This window comes from Mycteria americana, chromosome 5, assembly GCF_035582795.1.
Source record: "Mycteria americana isolate JAX WOST 10 ecotype Jacksonville Zoo and Gardens chromosome 5, USCA_MyAme_1.0, whole genome shotgun sequence".
NCBI classification, from domain to species: domain Eukaryota; kingdom Metazoa; phylum Chordata; class Aves; order Ciconiiformes; family Ciconiidae; genus Mycteria; species Mycteria americana.
Window position 1 is genome coordinate 21,593,462 of NC_134369.1, and position 19,033 is coordinate 21,612,494.

Here is a 19,033-nt window from a genome sequence, read left to right on the forward strand (position 1 = left end):
GGCTACAGTCAGCAGGCTACACACCATTTCAGATATTAAATGATGAGTTAATACAGTATTTTATTAGCTGTGCCATTTTAGTGAAAGGAGTTGTGCTTTTGGCCATATTGTGAGGCCTGCTTGTAGATTTTTATTTTGCATCCTCGTGGTTTCGGTTAATATGCTAGAGTGGCGGTGAATCTCTGGGAAGATGGATGGCAGCAAAATTTGAAGTATTGTGTATGTACAATACTTGTACATATTTGTACATACATACAAAAATTTGAACTATGTGTATGTACCTATATTGAACTGCATGTGACAGCTCACTGTTCAAGCTTTGCCCTGGCTGCTACTAGAAGATAGTCTAATGATTAGTTAACGTTTCCTGCCTGTTGCCACGGATTAGCTACCACTGAGAGGGCTCGATTGCCCATGGCACAGAAAAATCCTCTAAGTCAGAGCTGTCCTTCTGTATCCAAGGGAAGCCTGCTTGGACTCGTAGGTGTTCTGCCCACAGGATTGGGGGTAGGGAGGTTTGGGAGAGAGAGAGAAAACACTCCATCGCTGCCTTAGCCAAAATATAAGCCATATTGCTGTCTGATTCCACATTTTGGATCTCCATTCCCACTATACTTGAACAGCCATATAATGTAGGAATGCTGCAATAAGGTCTCCCTAGAGCCTTCTCTTCTCCAAGCTGAACAACCGCAACTCTCAGCCCTTCTTCATAGCAGAAGCCTTCCAGCCCTCTGATCATTTTTGTGGTCCTCCTGTGGACCCGCTCTGACAGGTCCATGTCTGTCTTGTACTGGGGACCCCAGAGCTGGATGCAGTACTCCAGGTGGGGTCTCACAAGAGCAGTGTAAAGGGGGAGAATCGCTTCCCTCGACTGCTGGCCACGCTACTTCTTATGCAGCCCAAGACATGATTGGCTTTCTGGGCTGCAAGCACACGTTGCCAGCTCATGTCTAATTTTTCATCCACCAGTATCCCCAAGTCCTTCTCGGCAGGCCTGCTCAATCCATTCATCCCCCAGTCTGTACTGATACTGGGGATTGCCCTGACCCACGTGCAAGACCTTGCACTTGGCCTTGTTGAACTTCATGAGGTTCATGAAGTTCAATAGCTTGGTGTCATCTGCAACATCCACAGATGTGCATGGATTTAAATAACATGTGTTTCTGCATCCTTGGATCCAGTCTTCATCTGGTGTATTTTAGTCAGCAGCTCTAGTTATTTGAATTGTACTTTTACTGTCTGTATCTGTAAAAGTAGTTGGAAATGTGGTAGTTTGATCATCATCCTGCTGATGCATTGTTGTAAAGGAAATGGTGTCTTCTTTACTTAGTGTGGCACCAGTTTGGTTGCAGCACCTGAGTATGCATGATGAACTTTTGAACCCAGAGTATTGCCTGTGGGATTGATACTGTTTTAAATAAGTGAGCATTTGGGGTTTGCCTGGACATGATGTAATGAGATAATTGCAGAACCATTTGGCTTTTAAGCGCAGAAATAGCCTTTTTGTAATGTACTCTATTTAGCTCAACAAAATAAAAAGACATTAATCTTCAGTCTCTGCTACTTCATCAAGTAGTAGAAGAATTGTAGGTTGATGGGCTGACACAAAGCTCCTCTGAACTTAGTTTTCAGGAATGTCAGTGTTATTTTTAACTGTCTCCAGCAGGAGGCTTTTTATCTGGAAGGAATCAAGAGATTTACATTGTAGCAAGCGTTCAAATTCACATAAGCTGCTAGATAGTCTTAAAGTTCTCATGAAGTTGTTTTCCTCTGCAGTTGAAGACATCTGCACTCTAGCGTTGCAAGATAGACTGTTATAGTGATGATTTTTGTGTATGGCATAGGTAAATAGGATGCAGTAGGTGACTGTTCACCTCTGCTGTTTGGCTGGTGGCTGGAAGATCTAGTGCGTGTCCTATGTGTGTGTGGTGTGTTGACCTTGGCTGGACGCCAGGTGCCTACCAAGCCACTCTATCACTCCCCCTTCTCAGCTGGACAGGAGAGAGGAAATACAATGAAAGACTTGTGGGTCAAGGTGAGGACAGGGAGGCATCACTCACCAGTTACTGTCACAGGCAAAACAGACTTGACCCGGAGAAATTAATTTAATTTATTGCCAATCAAATTAGAGTAGAGTAATGAGAAATAAAACCAAATCTTAAACCACCTTCCCCCTACTCCTCCCCTCTTCCCAGGCTCAACTTCACTCACAATTTTCTCTAACACCCCCTCCCCCAGTGGCACAGGGGGACGGGGAATGGGGGTTGCGGTCAGCTCATCACGTTGTCTCTGCCACTCCCTCCTCAGGGGGAGGACTCCTTGCACTCTTCCCCTGCTCCAGCATGGGGTCCCTCCCACAGGAGACAGTCCTCCATGAACTTCTCCAACCTGAGCCCTTCCCACAAGCTTCAGTTCTTCATGAACTGCTCCAGCATGGGTCCTTTCCACAGGGTGCAGTACTTCAGGAGCAGACTGCTCCAGCGTGGGTCCCCCACGGGGTCACAAGTCCTGCCAGCAAACCTGCTCCAGCATGGGCTCCTCTCTTCATGGGGTCACAGGTCCTGCCAGGAGCCTGCTCCAGCAGGAGCTCTCCACAGGGTCACAGCCTCCTTCAGGTGCATCCACCTGCTCCAGCGTGGGGTCCTCCACGGGCTGCAGATGAATATCTGCTCCACTGTTAACCTCCATGGGCTGCAGAGGAACAACCTGCCTCACTGTGGCCTTCACCACAGGCTGCAGGGGAATCTCTGCTCCGGTGCCTGGAGCACCTCCTTCCCCTCCTTCTTCACTGACCTTGGTGTCTGCATAGTTGTTTCTCTCACATATTCTCACTCTCTCCAGCTGCTGCTGCCCAGCAGGTTTTTTTTCCCCCCTTCTTAAATATGTTATCACAGAGGCACTACCGCTGTTGCTGATGGGCTCAGCTTTGGTCAGCGGCGCCTCTGTCTTGGAGCCAGCTGGCACTGGCTCTGTCTGACATGGGGGAAGCTTCTAGCAGCTTCTCACAGAAGCCATCCCTGTAGCCCCTCCCACTACCAAAACCTTGCCATGCAAACCCAATACAGTGTGCTAGCATTTAACAGTTTTGTTCAGATAAAATTCATATAGTAAAATTGGTGAGCACATCTTATTTGTGTTTCTCTAAAGGGGAAATGTTGTGCCCAAATTAACTGTGTCACGGAAGAAATGCATGTTGTTTTCACAAATTTGTAAAGTATTATAAGGTTTCAAAGTGGAGATTTCGTTTTTTAATTTATTTGGATATCTACCATGGGTGTGCGTGAACACCCTGAAATTCACATGCTAATTTAATAAGATGTGGTGATTGTCATTGGTCACATTAAAAAAAGAAATTGTAGGTGCTTCTGCTGCTTACCATATATGGACAGAGCCTTACAACTTACTGTTTTATAATATCTGTATTAAATTCTGGTAAAACTGATGGTTGATTTTGACTGCCCACAATATTGTTAGGCATTTAATGGTTTAATATTACATTGCATTTAAGTTATAGACATTTTCAATAAGAAATAAATACTGGTTAAACACTTAGCAATTTAAAAGTTGGGGGAATACAGGGTTGAAATAGCTACCTTTAAATCACAAGAAGTGTTGCACAGTGAAGGCAACTTAATCAACTACAAGGTACAGGTTTAGTATTTTGAGTCTGAATAAGCAAATAATTTCCGAATAATAGTAAAGAGGAGACTATTTAAAACCTCAATCACAAGCCATGGTAGCCTAAATTAAAGCACAGCAGTTGTCCACATGTGAAGCATTTCTAGCAACAAATGGAGATTTGATTGAATCACATTGGAAAATAAATTGTCTTAATTTGTGGTCTTTTGTTTTGGTCTTAATATGATACTGAACTTGATGCTGCTCACAGTATAAATTTTCAAGTAGCACCTTAAAAATATTGTAGTTACATTGCAGCTACCAATTGCAAGAAGTAGGATGGGGAAGAATCTGGGGATTTGGCAGATAAATATTTTGCGGGTCTTATAATTATACACTCTTTGCCATGGGTAAGATGATTGAAAAGATTATTGCAGTTTGTGTAGTAGATGGAGGTGACTTTAGCTGTGTGGCATGGGGAACTGTGTGTGGACATTTTAATTTCTTATCTTGCCCAATGATTATTGATCAGGGTCAGACTATATGAATCTCTTCCCTTATGCCAAGCAAAGTGGGGTAGCATGAGGTCATTGTAGTAATTGGTTATGAAATAATTAACAAATAGCATGTATATATATATCTGTGGGGCTTATTCCATCTCCAATGCTATTTTGCTTTCTCTGCAGTTTTAGGAATACAAATATATATAAGTCAATACTTACTCCACATCGTAAAGATCTCGCTTATCACAAGAGTGAGAAAAACTTAATTCTTTTATGGTAAAAAAACAAAATTTAAGAAAGTGCAGATTCTACATGGCCTTGTTGTGTCCTGAAAGAATTCTTTTGGCCTCTGTTCCCTGTGACTGAGTGCTGAAGGTCACTCCAGCAATCCCTTGTTTCAAGGGAGAGAGTTAAGTGGTGAGACCAAGACATGAATGGAGATTACAAATCTCCCGAACCTCACTCCCATCCCAAAACCCACTCCCTTTGCAGTGGTCTTTGCAGGTTCAAACTACTGCAAGTTAAATTCACGTTGCTTAGGTTTTTCAGTGGAGAACAGGTGAGATAAGCACTTTCAGTCTTGTCATTCCAATATATTTTGCTTTCAAGAAACCTAGAGGTGCGTTCTTTTAAAAGAAGCATGCTGTGAATTTCAGGAGGTTCTTGCATAAAAATAGAGGAGTTGTCAAAATATGATTGATATTGCCATTTTAATTGTACCCACATTAGAGATTATTTTTTCTTTTTTCTCGTGCATCCCACAGGTCATAAACGTTGATGGAACAATGAGGAAAACCCTCCTAGAAGATAAGCTTCCACATATATTTGGGTTCACGCTGCTGGGAGATTACATCTACTGGACTGACTGGCAGAGACGAAGCATTGAAAGAGTTCACAAGATAAAGGCTAGCAGAGACATCATTATTGATCAGCTGCCAGATTTAATGGGCCTTAAAGCAACAAGTGTTACCAAAGTGTTTGGTAAGCATGAGTGATTATAGGATGGATCTATAGTAGTTTCTAGGTGGGCTTGCTTTCATTAAGCAACTGTTGATCGCTTGTAATGAGATTAACTGTGGTCTTGTATGTTTGAATCATTTTAAAGGAAAACTGCAGCTATTGTTTGTAAAGCTGGGAAAATACAGTGTTGCAAAAGTATGGGCTTCCAGTTTTTAGTGACATTTGACATAAGCCTTCCACAGCTTCCACGACGCTCTTTGAATTTTTATGAGGAGAATTTTATTCCTGCCTCCAATCTATAGGGATCATTACTTTTTGTGCTCACAGAATTGCTCCATTTTCTGTTGCTCTTTTCTTCAAGTACAGAGTCCCAGTGATGTTCAGTTAGCAGAATGCTTTTTACTATGTCGGGTGGTACAGGCAGAGTTAGTGGCCATTACAACGTCGCCTCAAAGCATGTGGCACTTAAATATTAACTTTAGCACCTAAATCGTACTTAAATCTTAACAATTAAATCTTGCCCTTAGCATGGGATCAGCAGCTGGAGCTCCATTTTCTTCCACTGCATCTGCTGAAAGGTGCAGCCAGTGTTTTAGGTCCTCTACTAGCATTCTTGCAGAGGAGTACGTCACAGGACCTCCTGGCTTCAGTAGTAACTCATGAGAGGTGCGTGTTCACCACAGATCTGTCTGCTACCTGGAACATTGAGTCTGGATATAGCAGTATGTTCAGCTATTAAAATTACTGAGAATAGTTGCAACAGAATCACGTAAAGTAGGTTGTCAAATTACATCCAGCCAGTACATGGATTTCCAGCCTTTCGGGAAGCTCTACTTAAAGGATAATCAAGTCCTCAAGCTGCAAGTTACGGCATCAGTCTGAAATATGTATGCCCTAAAAAGGGAAAATTAAAAGAGACCTGGTTGAGACTGATCTTGGGGATTTTTTTTTTGTGGTAACAGTCTTTAAATACCTAAGTCCTTGGTTCCAGCAGATGGACAAAGGCAGTCATTTATCTTTTGGTCCTTACTTTCCCCTCCATGTTCCCTCCCCATCTGGTCATGGTTGTTCACATGAAAAAAATAAGTGTGAGATTGTGGTGATCTTGTTGGAACTGCTTCTGCTAATGAATCTTCTTAGCTTTAAATTAAACACCTGGGAAAGAACTGCAGTTATCCAGCTCTTCTCTCACCATTTTGTATCATTGAACATTTGTAAAACTGATGGTTTCAAAGAGGTACAAAGATGTGGTACTTGGCCAAAAATAACCAACCTGAACATGTATGTAACTACCTGCCTTCAGTGAAGGAATTTAATCTTTGGGGAAACTAGCTGTTTGTAGCTGTTATTTGTACTGTAGGAGGGATAGGACCAGCTTCCTAATCCTTGGGTATAAGGAAAGACACAGTTTTGAATGGGGTTTTTTTTTTTTAGAATTCCCTGTTGACAACCCAAAGTGTTAACTTATTTTGAAAAATTATAATTACACTGTGTTTCTGCTCAGCCTCCACCCCTCCCCTTTCCCCCCTACCTCCACAATGCACCAATATCTGTTTTGTTTTGGTTTTTTTTAAGGAACTAATTCATGTGCAGAGAACAACGGAGGCTGCAGCCATCTCTGTTTCTTTACACCCCAGGAGACCAGGTGTGCCTGTCCCATTGGCCTTGAGCTGTTGAGTGACATGAAGACTTGCATCATTCCTGAAGCCTTCTTAGTTTTCACAAGCAGAGCGGCAATTCATAGGATTTCCCTTGAAACCAATAATAATGATGTTGCTATTCCTCTTACTGGAGTCAAGGAAGCATCTGCTCTGGATTTTGATGTCTCTGATAACAGAATCTATTGGACGGATGTTAGTTTGAAGGTATTACTGATGTGTGAATTCCCTGAATATAAAGCCACAGAGCAGTTACTTTGATCTAACAAAGGTCTCTTGTTACATGATCTGTCCTGCAGTTGCTAATGTTGTCATTCAGTTGCATCCAAGGAGACTCTTGGAGCTGAAGACAATTGCATTGTTGAATGCACAATTGGGTGACAGGCATCTTCCTGCTTCAAATAAAAATCCAAAGTGTGTCTGCTCATACTGAATGCCTAAGTCTTGGATGCTTCATGTGTTGCATCCATATATGTATCTATTGTAGAAAAGCTGTTTTTGTGTCACATAGTACAGTAATTTAAACATTGATCTTGGCAACCCTCTGAGCTTTCTATCCTCTTCCAGTTTTGACTTGGAAGGCAATCCTACTCAATATTAACATTTGGCAAGTGAACTTTGGATTGGTTGCTGTTAGTCTGTGGCTCCAGCTTGGCACAGAAAAGGCCAGGGAACTTGTCAAGTCCCCTCCACACTGCATTAAGCCCCCACCTGCCCCCAGTTCTATCTCAGTGTGCTCCCCAGGAGTTTGACGTTTCCTGTGTCGTGTTTGGTTCACATCCAGGTACACACTAAAGTGAATGTTATGCTGTTCATAAATGTTACTTTGCTTTTTGAAGTGAATTAAGTAATGGTTACTTAAGTAAAATTAAATTAAGTAAATTTAAGTAAAAGATTAAATAAATTCTTACTTAATTTAAGAATTAAGTAAAAGTAAAGAATTAAGACAGATTCACTTCACTGGAACTGAATTCCTCTGTTTAGCCTCTTAATAGGTTTTCCAAGAGCAATCAAAGTTTCCTTGCCAATGTGCCTAAGCCATAATAGGGAAAAGCTCACTTTTAGTGACTGCAGCACACATGCAGTTTCCATAGCCTCTCTGTGAAGATTAATGAGGGTTGTGCTTCAGAGTTAACAGTGCTGCTTGTGGTGTGGATACCTTTCCTTCTGGAACAGGACCAATAAATTAGCGTACTGCAGACACAGTTACTAAATAAATCTCACGCAAGCACGTGGAGAGCTGGAGCTATGGTCATCTTAACCATTCGTAGTGGAAAATACATTACTTCAGCTGCATCAGTGCATAGATCCCAGTATCACTCTATGCAGAACTGGAAAACATTTTACTTGTTTGTGGCCTCCTGAATTATCCAGCATACTGTATTTTCAAATATGTATCAGCATATGTTTCAGTACATCTGGGTTTTTATTCCCTCTGTCCCCCTGCCTCCTGCATCTTAGCAGCAGGTAGTGTAACTTCAGAGCCCATGGTCATCTCCCTTTCCTTTGTTGACCACCGCTTCCCTGATCTCCCCCTGCCTCTGGTTATATGAGGACTTGTTTTCAAAAAGGGATTATACTTTTTCTGAGATGTGGGTTATACCTGTAAAAATATACTACATGATTTCTGATTTTGACATTTAGCTTTAAAAATACAAAATGTTTCTTACCCTGATACTCATTTATCAAATTACTAAGAAATTAATAGCTGAAATATTAGCAGGCATGTAGAATGATTGTTTAGTGTTGATAACAAGGGTGGGTAATTGTACATTGGTCCTGGAAGTTACCAATGATTTACCTGGGAGTTGTTTCAGTGCTCCTTGTTAGGAGTGGCTTATATGTACACAGTCCTTGCCCTGTGACTTGTTTTGTTGAGTCTGCATAACTGAAATGTAGATGGGATCAGCAAACTTGCTCCAGGTGACTGCTCATGAAAAACAATTTAATTCAGATTTCTCTAAATTAAGATGCGTCTCTGAGACTTAAAACATTACAGCAAATTAAGTAATTAAAAAAAAATAACTTTTTATGTGCAAATAGAAGAGAGGGAGAAGGGGCAAGGAAGAATCTGCAGATACATAGTGCTTTCTGAAAATCATATCCTTTTAAGATGTCTTGACTGATCATCAGAAACCACTAGCTTTCTGAAAATTCAGGTCTTTTTATCCTGTGAATTGCTATATCTTTTTTGACAACAGAAATTGATTTAAAAAAATGTAACACTGGCCAATTTCTTTTACTAATTTCTCTTTTTACACATAATACTTCATAATAATTATTCCTTTTTGTTTCAGTGGGGTATCTGTAAACGCTGTAATATTTTTACACAATTGTTTTCCAGACCATAAGCCGAGCTTTCATGAATGGGAGCTCTGTTGAACATGTGATTGAGTTTGGGCTAGATTATCCTGAAGGAATGGCTGTAGACTGGATGGGAAAGAACCTATACTGGGCAGATACTGGAACCAATCGCATTGAAGTAGCCCGCCTGGATGGACAGTATAGGCAGGTCCTTGTGTGGAAGGACTTGGACAACCCAAGGTCTCTGGCTCTTGATCCTACCAAAGGGTAAGGCACAGTGTTGTTTTTCAAAGCTTTGTGTGCATATTCTTGTACATGACAAGTTAACTGGCAGTTTATATAGCTCCATTTCTTCAGGGTCTTTGAAAATACGATAAACGCTCCACAAGCCTATGGGTTACAATGAAAAATTAAGAATTGTCAATCATATTTTTCTGCCTTTGTCTAAAAAGGAGTACTGTAACACTGCACATAACCACATGGGTTATTCCTTTTTTTTTTTTTTTTTTAAAGAACTGAAAATAATTTTAGAAAAATGAAAGCATGCAGCTAAACACAATCTTACCTAGCTGTTGTACTCTTTTTGTTCCGCTTCTCATTGCAGATACATGTACTGGACTGAATGGGGAGGTAAACCTAGGATTGTTCGAGCATATATGGACGGAACAAACAGCATCACTTTGGTGGATAAAGTGGGTCGTGCCAATGACCTCACTATTGATTATGCGGACCAAAGGCTATACTGGACTGACTTAGACACAAGCATGATTGAGTCATCAAATATGCTAGGTAATCTAGTGTTATATTACACCAGCCAGTACAGAAATATGCACTAACCATAGTAAAGCAATTGAATAATATGAAATTGAAATAATATAATTGATATTAAATCTGCGTGTATATTTTTCTTATGAGAGGAAATGGAAAGTTAAATGTTTAAGGAGATTACAAAAAAGCTTCCTAAATTAATAACCATATGATGATTTATAATGATGGTCAGATATGATGTAATTTCTCTGTATTGATATGAAACTGCCGTTTTACCAAAGCAGAGATGACCTCTGAGTTTCTCAAAGTGAGGACAACTTATAGGTAAACCACCCCTGACTTTTCAGTCTGGACACTAATTTTCTGTTGAAGTATTATGTCTGTTTCCAGCCTCAGACTAGTTGTATTAGTTCAAAACCAAAATACTGCTTGCATTTCCTGCAGTCTGAAAGGTTGTGCAGCTACTTCTGTAGTGTATCATACCATGTTTTCTACACAACTTTACACATTTTCATATCTTCCATTGGAATTTCGTTTATACATACAAGGGATGTGCTAAGATTTACTAAACTTTCACATTGGTATTGACATGATAACTAACTGGATAAAAGAAGGGAGTTTTGTTTTCTGCAGCTGACATAGAGCTTTTGTATCATCCATATACTTTGTAAATATTAAATGGTCTTCAAGGTGTCGGCTGAGGCACATATGAATTTCTTTTTAAGAAAACAGTTTATATAAGTTTCCAAATGCCACACAGTTAATCAATGATAGGATCAGAAATGGAATCCAGAAGTTCCTGACCTGACATCCTATCCCTGTTCCATTTCCAAGGTGAGGCCTTTGTGAGGTGGGAATTAATGCTTCTGGGATTCCATTAAAAATCAAAGTTTATGTGGCAGAACATACGGTATTTAAGCAAACTCATACAGGATTGTTACAGCAATGCTCTGATTTATGATATATATAATTTCCCTGCAACTCTTTTTTGTTTGTTTGTTTTAATCTGTGAAAAGCTGCCATTAGAGTGAGATTTTTTTTAAGGTGTTATTGTGTGTGCATATCTTCAGAGTATAGAGAATTTACTAAGCTCAGGAAAACAGCGAGCGATTAGTTTTGGATTCCGAGGCTATCGCTGATTTTGTATTTCTTGAATTTGTTGCTTTGGGACGAGAACTAGTGAGTGGATATTACTGTTTAGAAATTGCAGTAAGATTGTTTCTCTATCTAGAGTTGGGTTTTTTCCATGCAGAGTGCATGATCTGTCAAAGCTCTCGCTAAGCTCCTGCATTATACTTGGAGAAACAAAATAGCTGGATGCAAGCTTGAACTAGAAACTGATTGTGGCATTGAGAAGAAACACAATATTGAAATCATCTGTGGTAAATTAAACTGGTTCTAAAGCTGAACCTACTGTTAATGTTTATTTGTGGTGAGAAAGTAGAAGGATGAGCGCTGAAGCTAACAGTGTTGTATGGTATCTTTTCAGTTAGCAGATTATAAAGACTCAGGTAGACTTCTAGCAAGTGGGCTCATCAGTTAAGGAAATGTTATTAGACTTGGCCTATGTTATGCAGTGCCAGTCTCCTTGCCAGGAGAGCTCTGAGTGAGTGTTGCTGATAGAAACATCTACCCCACCAGCAATGAATAAAGCACTCTTAAGTGGATGAATGAATGCTGTCCGAGCTTAATCTTGGGCATTATAAACATTACCCAGCAGGAAAAAGTCACTCTTTTGGGAGATTTTTCCTCCATCTAACGACTATCAAAATTCATTTAGACAGCTTATATGCTTCCTTCAAAAGAGCCTATCCCCTGAATTCATCACTGTGGACCAGAATTGCTCTACAAAATACCTGAGAGCGTGCAGGGTATCTGTGCCCCTAACTTGGACACTTTAGATGTCCTTTAGATGAACTACTTCCCTAAAAGTAGTTGGGAAGGTTGCCTCTATATTTAGTTCTGGTGGTTTATAGGGAAATGGCTTCATGTTCTAGTTTTTGGGTTTTTCATTCCTTCTCCAGTCTTGGCCAAATGGGAGAGGGCATGATGGAAAGTAGGGCAGGGGAAGAAAAATTAGGTGTTCTGCAGAATCTAGCATTTGGATGTTTGAGGCAGGAGGAGATGATGCTGATGAAGGCTACATCTTCATTTGATGTAAAGTGGCAGAGGTTCATAGAGGTTTATGCTTGAAAATGTTTAGGAAGGTGATTTACAGTAAGACTTTATCTACTTTAGTAGTGCATCTCTGGTAGAGGCCATCTAATGCTCTAGAAGGTGTTAAATCTGTTGTGCATGTTGCTAACTGAGCCACTGATTGTGGGAGTATTGGGATTTCTGCCAAACAAATGGTTTCCTAATCTCTTGGGGTAGCTGTATGTTAAATTGAACTGCAAAAGTTTTGTGTTTCTTGAGTGAAACACCATAATTTCTCATAGCTGTTTCTCTGTGAATCTCACATTTGTGGTATGTTGTTGCTTTCATGCATATTAATTGGGGTTTTTTTTGGCCTAAGTGATTCCTGGAGCGATAGTATTCTTGAATATATTTTCCAATATCTGTTTGGGATGATAAGCATGAGACATATAGAGTAGTATTTATTTACATTACAACACACACTGGTGCAGTTTCAAATTGCTCTATAGGCAAGAGGGTATCAGGATAAGGTTTTTCAATGCAAGTAGTTACATCTTGAGCAGATACTGCTTAATAATGAATCCCATGATGCTGACTTGGGAAATGAGGTTTTATTTTTAAAAGGGAAAAAAAAACTTTTTCTTGATGCCAGCCACACTCTTCATTTCATGACTTGGGAATTGTCCTTTAGTTGATTATCCTTATTTTTGCAGGACAAGAACGAGAAATCATAGCAGATGATCTACCTCATCCATTCGGATTAACCCAATACAGTGACTACATCTACTGGACAGACTGGAATCTTCACAGCATAGAAAGAGCAGACAAGACCAGTGGGAAGAACAGGACACTTATTCAGGGCCATCTGGATTTTGTGATGGATATATTGGTCTTCCATTCTTCACGTCAGGATGGCTTGAATGATTGTGTGCAAAATAATGGCCATTGTGGTCACTTGTGCCTTGCCATACCAAATGGATTTAGGTGTGGCTGTGCTGCTCATTATACCTTGGAACCCAACAGCAGGAACTGTAGTTGTAAGCCTTTTTGTTTGCTACTATATTCTTCAGTGCTTGTGGCTCCCAGGTCCTTGTGATCCCTTTCAGTATAGAAAGGAAAGGGATATCACAAGTCCATTTCAAAGGTTCTGGCTTTAAACGTGATCTTTAAATATGAGGACAGAGTATGGAGTTTTATGTCCATTTTCGTGACATGAATTAGGGCTGAAGATTTGTATTTCAAATCTTAGAAATACCAGCGCTGTCAAGTCTGGTCTGTCTTGTTTTACTAGAAGTGCTTTCTAGGTAATTCAACTGTGTGATTGAAGCTTTACCTAACTGTGTAGGTGGGTGGAAGACAAATTCTAAACAAAAAATGTCTTTTTCTCTTAAGTGTTTAATGAAGTCAGCAAAAACAACATGTAATAAAACAGCCTCCTAAGTAGTCTGAGCAACATGCACATGCACTTGAAATTCATATAAGTTTTGTTTTCCCCCTGCATCTGATATTATGAGCCTGCCAGTTCCCTGGTTGTCCAATAAGAATTTAAGTTTCTAGTAAAAATAGCAGATGAATAGAACATGGACTCTTGACTTAAAAAAAAATAAACCAACAAAGCTTCAGGCTTCCCAGCACAGTAGCATATAAGGAAATTTTAACTGGATGAAAGGGTGGGTTTATGAAAGGCAAGTCCTGCTTGACTAACCTGATCTCCTTCTATGACAAGATGACCCACTTAGTGGACGAGGGAAAGGCTGTGGATGTTGTTTACCTGGACTTCAGTAAAGCCTTTGACACCATCTCCCACAGGATTCGCCTGGAGAAACTGAATTCTCATGGCTTGGGCAGGTGTACTGGGTGAAAAACTGGCTGGATGGCCAGGCCCAAAGAGTTGTGGTGAACGGAGTTAAATCCAGTTGGTGGCTGGTCACAAGCGGTGTTCTCGAGGGCTCAGTATGGGGGCCAGTTCTGTTTAATATCTTTATCAGTGATCTGGATGAGGGGATCAAGCGCACTCTCAGTAAGTTTGCAGACGACACCAACTTGGGTGGGAGTGTTGATCTGATTGAGGGTAGAAAGACTCTTCAGAGGGATCTGGACAGGCTGGATCGATGAGCTGAGGCCGGCTGTATGAGATTCAATAAGGCTAAGCGCTGGGTCCTGCACTTGGGTGACAACACCACCATGCAATGCTACAGGCTTGGGGAGGAGTGCCTGGAAAGCTGCCCGGCGCAAAAGGACCTGGGGGTGCTGGTTGACAGCCGGCTGAATATGAGCCGGCAGTGTGTCCAGGTGACCAAGAAGGCCAATAGCATCCTGGTTTGTATCAGAAATAGTGTGGCCAGCAGGACTAAGGAATTGATGGTCCCCCTGTACTCAGCACTGGTGAGGCCACACCTCAAATACTGTGTTCAGTTTTGGGCCCCTCACTACAAGAAAGACATTGAGGTGCTGGAGTGTGTCCAGAGAAGGGCAACAAAGTGGTGGAGGGTCTAGAGAACAAGTCCTGTGAGGATTGGCTGAGGGAACTGGGGTTGTTTAGTCTGGAGAAGCGGAGGCTCAGGGGAGACCTTATCTCTACAACTACCTGAAAGGAGGTGGGAGTCGGTCTCTTTCCCCAAGTAACAAGTGATAGGATGAGAGGAAACAGCCTCAAGTTGCGCCAGGGGAGGTTTAGATTGGATATTAGGAAACATTTCTTCACCAAAAGGGTGGTCAAGCATTGGAACAGACTGCCCAGGGAAGTGGTTGAATCGCCATCCCTGGAGGTATTTAAAAGATGTGTAGATGTGGCATTTAGGGACGTGGTTTAGTGGTGGACTTGGCAGTGCTACGTTAACAGTTGGACTCAATGATCTTAAAGGTCTTTTCCAACCTAAATGATTCTATGATTCCATGATAATACAGGAAAACCTGTGACTGTGTATTGCCCACTGTCAACGGGTGTTACTTAAATTCCACCTGGGGAACATAGTTATTTTATAATATGAAAAGGAAATACTTTCTGGGTGAGGGTGTGCACATTTACCCTCCAGAAGTACACAAAGAAACATTTTCAACTTAACAGCAAAAGTCTCCAATGATGAATTACCTTAGTTTTCATTGTGAATATAATTGTCTCTCTGGGGTTTTGTCCTAAATATTCTTTGTCTTCTGTGTGGGTGTATTTTTGACCGTGTGAGTTGCATTTTCTTATGCATTCTATTTTGACTTGTTTCAGCCCCTGCCAGCTTCCTGTTGTTTAGCCAGAAATCTGCAATCAGCCGGATGATACCAGATGATCAGCAAAGTCCAGATATCATCCTGCCTATGCATGGTCTAAGGAATGTCAAGGCTATTGATTATGATCCCTTAGATAAATTGATCTACTGGGTGGATGGACGTCAGAATATTATAAAAAGAGCCAAAGATGATGGCACTCAGGCAAGCTTATGTGGTGTATACAGTTTTGTGTCGGTCTTTTTGTGTGCTTTGTGTACTTTATGCTTGACTTCCCCCTTCTGTCCCCTGCACCAAGGAATCATTGGTTTAAACTTTACTCTTGCCAGCACTTACTCGTGTATATTCTATTTATATGTGAAAATTACTGAAGGCTTTTAGGATCATGATTTTAATTTATACACAAAGAAGTGTAATAGAATGTAATACATAACATGTATCTGAAACTATAAGCCTTGAATTGCAATCTTTAGTTACGGATGGACACTGAAGTAAGGCAGACTCACTATTTATACTCAGGACAGGTAAATTGTATTCTAAAATCAATATTGTGCGTGCCAATTGTGTGATAATATTGTCATCATTGTAAAGCTCTCTCAAAATGAAAACTCTCAGCTATTCAAGCTGTAGTTAAACCCTGAGTGAATGTAGAGTTGATTGCTGTGCCAGAAAGGGGTAGGCTTATCCATGTACTTAATTGTTTTACTGAGCTGGGGACATGATTCTTGCACTAGTTACTCACAAAACAGTGGAAGCATACTGTTCTTCCAGGCAGTCTTTTGTGTTAGCATAGCTTAACTCCCAGGTCAAGATAACAGATTCTTTAAAAACTATGGTTTGAGTAAGAATATAAAACGAAATGGAGAATGGGCAAGTTAGTATTTTCCTAGTTCTTGGGCAGTCATATGTAAACAATATGACACGATACCAATGGAAATGGACTGGTCTTTTCATGCATCTAGGGACTCAGAAGTTTTACGGTTTCATTTAAAGGAAGAGATGACAATTTTATTTTTTGGCCATTTCTTTTACAATTGGGAGGACGTATGTTGGGACGAGCAGTGGGTTGTGGGTGAATTTTGAAGAAGTTTTGCTCTTGCTTTTTAGGATTATGCTAGGTGCTAATTGTTGTAGTCTAGCTTCTCTTTGGTACTTGCTAGGTGCAAATTGCAATGGAGATTCATTTGCTCTGTGTTTTCCTCTACCTTGGTCACACAGCTTTGAAGATGCAGATCCCCTGCAAATTTTGACTTTCCAATTTTCACTAACTATATTTACATAATTTTGCTAAATCATAGTGTTTGCAGATGATACATGTGAATTTCATAGCTGGTAATGTTACCTTTGATTTCAGGAAAAGAATGATTTCTTTTTATTTCTAGGCACACTGTCAAGACAAAACACGGATAAAGCTTTATATAAAAAGAAAAAAGCCTGTATATCACTATGCAGAACTTGGTGGCTTAAAAGCAAATTGTGGAAATATAACTTTCACAAGTAATGCTGTGTTGGGTAGTTCATTTGACTTAAGCTGAGCACGGAATGGTGTCTTCAGCTTTCTTGACCCATATGAACTTTTTCTGGTACTGTTTTTGCTTTTGGATTGGGAGCACCGCATTAGGACACTTAAGGAAGCCATCGCTTTCCCCTCACCATTATCATGTCACCAGAAGCAGTCACCTTTGAAGGCTACTTTGATGTTGGGAGCCCTGCCAGCAGTATTACTATACCAACGGCACTGGGATTGGCTGTACGCTAGTGGAGCCTGTGTAACGTTAAACAAACAGCAGAAAGATTCTTTTCCTTTAGGGATTTTTTATATGCTCTAGTGCTGTTCATAGAAATGAAGTATCGAAGTCTTTGTTAGTATTCAATATAGAGTTAAAAAGTGTAGTAAATAGTATGTTAGTTAGATTGGGAGGGGTTGAGGAAGGAACATGGAACTTGGCAGGAACATTATTTCCAGGAACTTGGCAATAATGTCAAGTTTTGTAAGGTCCATCATAAAGACAGAAGGTAATGTTGTTAGTATGGGTGTGAGGCAGAGCTGTAGCCATTTGATATGTACTACACTACAAATAATAGAGTAAGGAGACTTTGGCAACAGATAGAGATTTGTTCAGCTGACTCTGTAACAGTGCAGGTCTGGACAGAAGGCTGCCTTGTTTCTTGCATTGTTTCATTCAAGATTGTTCCATGCGTAACCATTCACTATTGTTATCTTACGTCTCCTGCTATTAATTGTACTTACAGGAGGCCCCACAACTGCTTTCTGGGGAGTTTTGCATAATCTTACAGATTTTGTCCAGATGTTTTTCCTCTAATCCACAGTTTGAATCAAATCCTTTTTTGTTAAGCTTTATCACATTTCTTGTATTTGTGGTTTCCTTGTGGGTGGTTTTAGGTGCTTCTGGACAGTCAGATAGGTAAACCATGCTTTCTGTGCAATCAATGTTCTTCAATCAATAACTAGAACAATTACTGGAAATTGTTACCCATATGTTGTCTTGCAGCCTTTCACTGTCATGAGTACTCCAAACCAAAGCCAGAACCCAGAGAAGCAGCCACATGACCTCAGCATTGATATATACAGCCATACCTTGTACTGGACCTGTGAGGCCACAAATTCAGTTAATGTCCACAGGCTGAACGGCGAGTCAATTGGGATGGTGCTGCGAGGGGATCACGACAAGCCCAGAGCCATTGTAGTGAACGCAGAGCGAGGGTGAGAGTCCTTTCTGTACCTTGTACAGAGCATTCTTGGGATGTATGTCAGCTCTATGTGTGAATCTTGTGTTACATCTGTATATTTTAAAAAGGAGAATTTTTGCATATTTAGTTGTTCAGGATGTAGATGACTGCTTGTCCGATTCTGGCTTTTAAAGGTATCCAGCTTTCTCTTCCTGTTCTCTCCTTTACTGCCTTCTCTGTTGTGCCGACTTAGACGTTCACACAGCTATGTGGTTGGTTATAGTGAGGAACTAACCCAGGTAGGGAAAGCAAAGCAAAACCACCTTATCCTGTTTGCTGCGTGAGTGCACACCCCTGCCACCTAACAGGAAAAACAGGAGAGTTTACACTGTGTTTACATCAGCTGGGGATCTGGCTCATAAATGTTTCATAAAACAAATCGAATAACATAAAACAAATGTTTCCAGGAAAAAAAAAGGGGATCTTTCATATGATACAACTATTCCTGCTGATGTAATAGTATAAAGTTAAACAAACAAACAAACCCCTTATGTTCTATACATTTTTAAGTTAGTTCTGCCTTGATGTGTATCTCAAAAACTTCTGAAATTAATTAAAACAGGTAGGATGCACTAGAGTGATACCCTACAGGAAGAAAATATGTTGTTTTGCTGCAAAGCAGTTTTGGTTAGATTCAGCAGAGCCCATCTCCACTTCAGGTGGTTAGTAGTTTCATTCTTAGAGGTCAAAGATGGTCCTTTACTGTTCTCTTAAGTGGGTTAGATGCTTAAATCCCAATTTACTGCTAAATGGCTTACCATGTGCTTGGCAGATGTTGAATGACAATATTTCGTAACTGTGTGGATACAGTAGTACCCAGAGACTCTCTGGAGCGTTTATAGGATTGGTATTTTACACAATACTCAGTGTACTCTCCACAGTTTAAAAGCTGGTGTGGGGAGAGAGGGATTAGAGGAAAGATTCTAATCTTGTTGGGACTAAGTCACTTGGACATAGTTTGTATTTATAAAAGCTTATCTGCTTTCTCCATTAAAATGGGAGTTTGGGTTTGTTGGTCTCTAAAACTCAACTTTTCTAGTCAGGTTTTCAAATGATTTAAAGATAAATCTGTTTTTAAATTAAAGGAGGAAAAGATGGGGGAGAGACTATGCTGAA

General features: G+C 40.5%; 1 protein-coding gene across 3 annotated transcripts in view; it reads left to right on the top strand.

The window, feature by feature from the left end:
* LRP5 (LDL receptor related protein 5) overlaps positions 1-19,033 on the top strand; it is a 170,418-nt gene that overhangs the window by 114,363 nt on the left and 37,022 nt on the right. For all 3 annotated transcript variants that reach the window (XM_075502419.1, XM_075502420.1, XM_075502421.1), the window contains exons 8-14: positions 4,886-5,102; positions 6,657-6,946; positions 9,084-9,310; positions 9,648-9,832; positions 12,661-12,984; positions 15,168-15,370; positions 17,680-17,891. In XM_075502419.1, the coding sequence (XP_075358534.1) occupies positions 4,886-5,102; positions 6,657-6,946; positions 9,084-9,310; positions 9,648-9,832; positions 12,661-12,984; positions 15,168-15,370; positions 17,680-17,891 (1,658 nt within the window). The remainder of the gene's footprint in view (positions 1-4,885; positions 5,103-6,656; positions 6,947-9,083; positions 9,311-9,647; positions 9,833-12,660; positions 12,985-15,167; positions 15,371-17,679; positions 17,892-19,033) is intronic.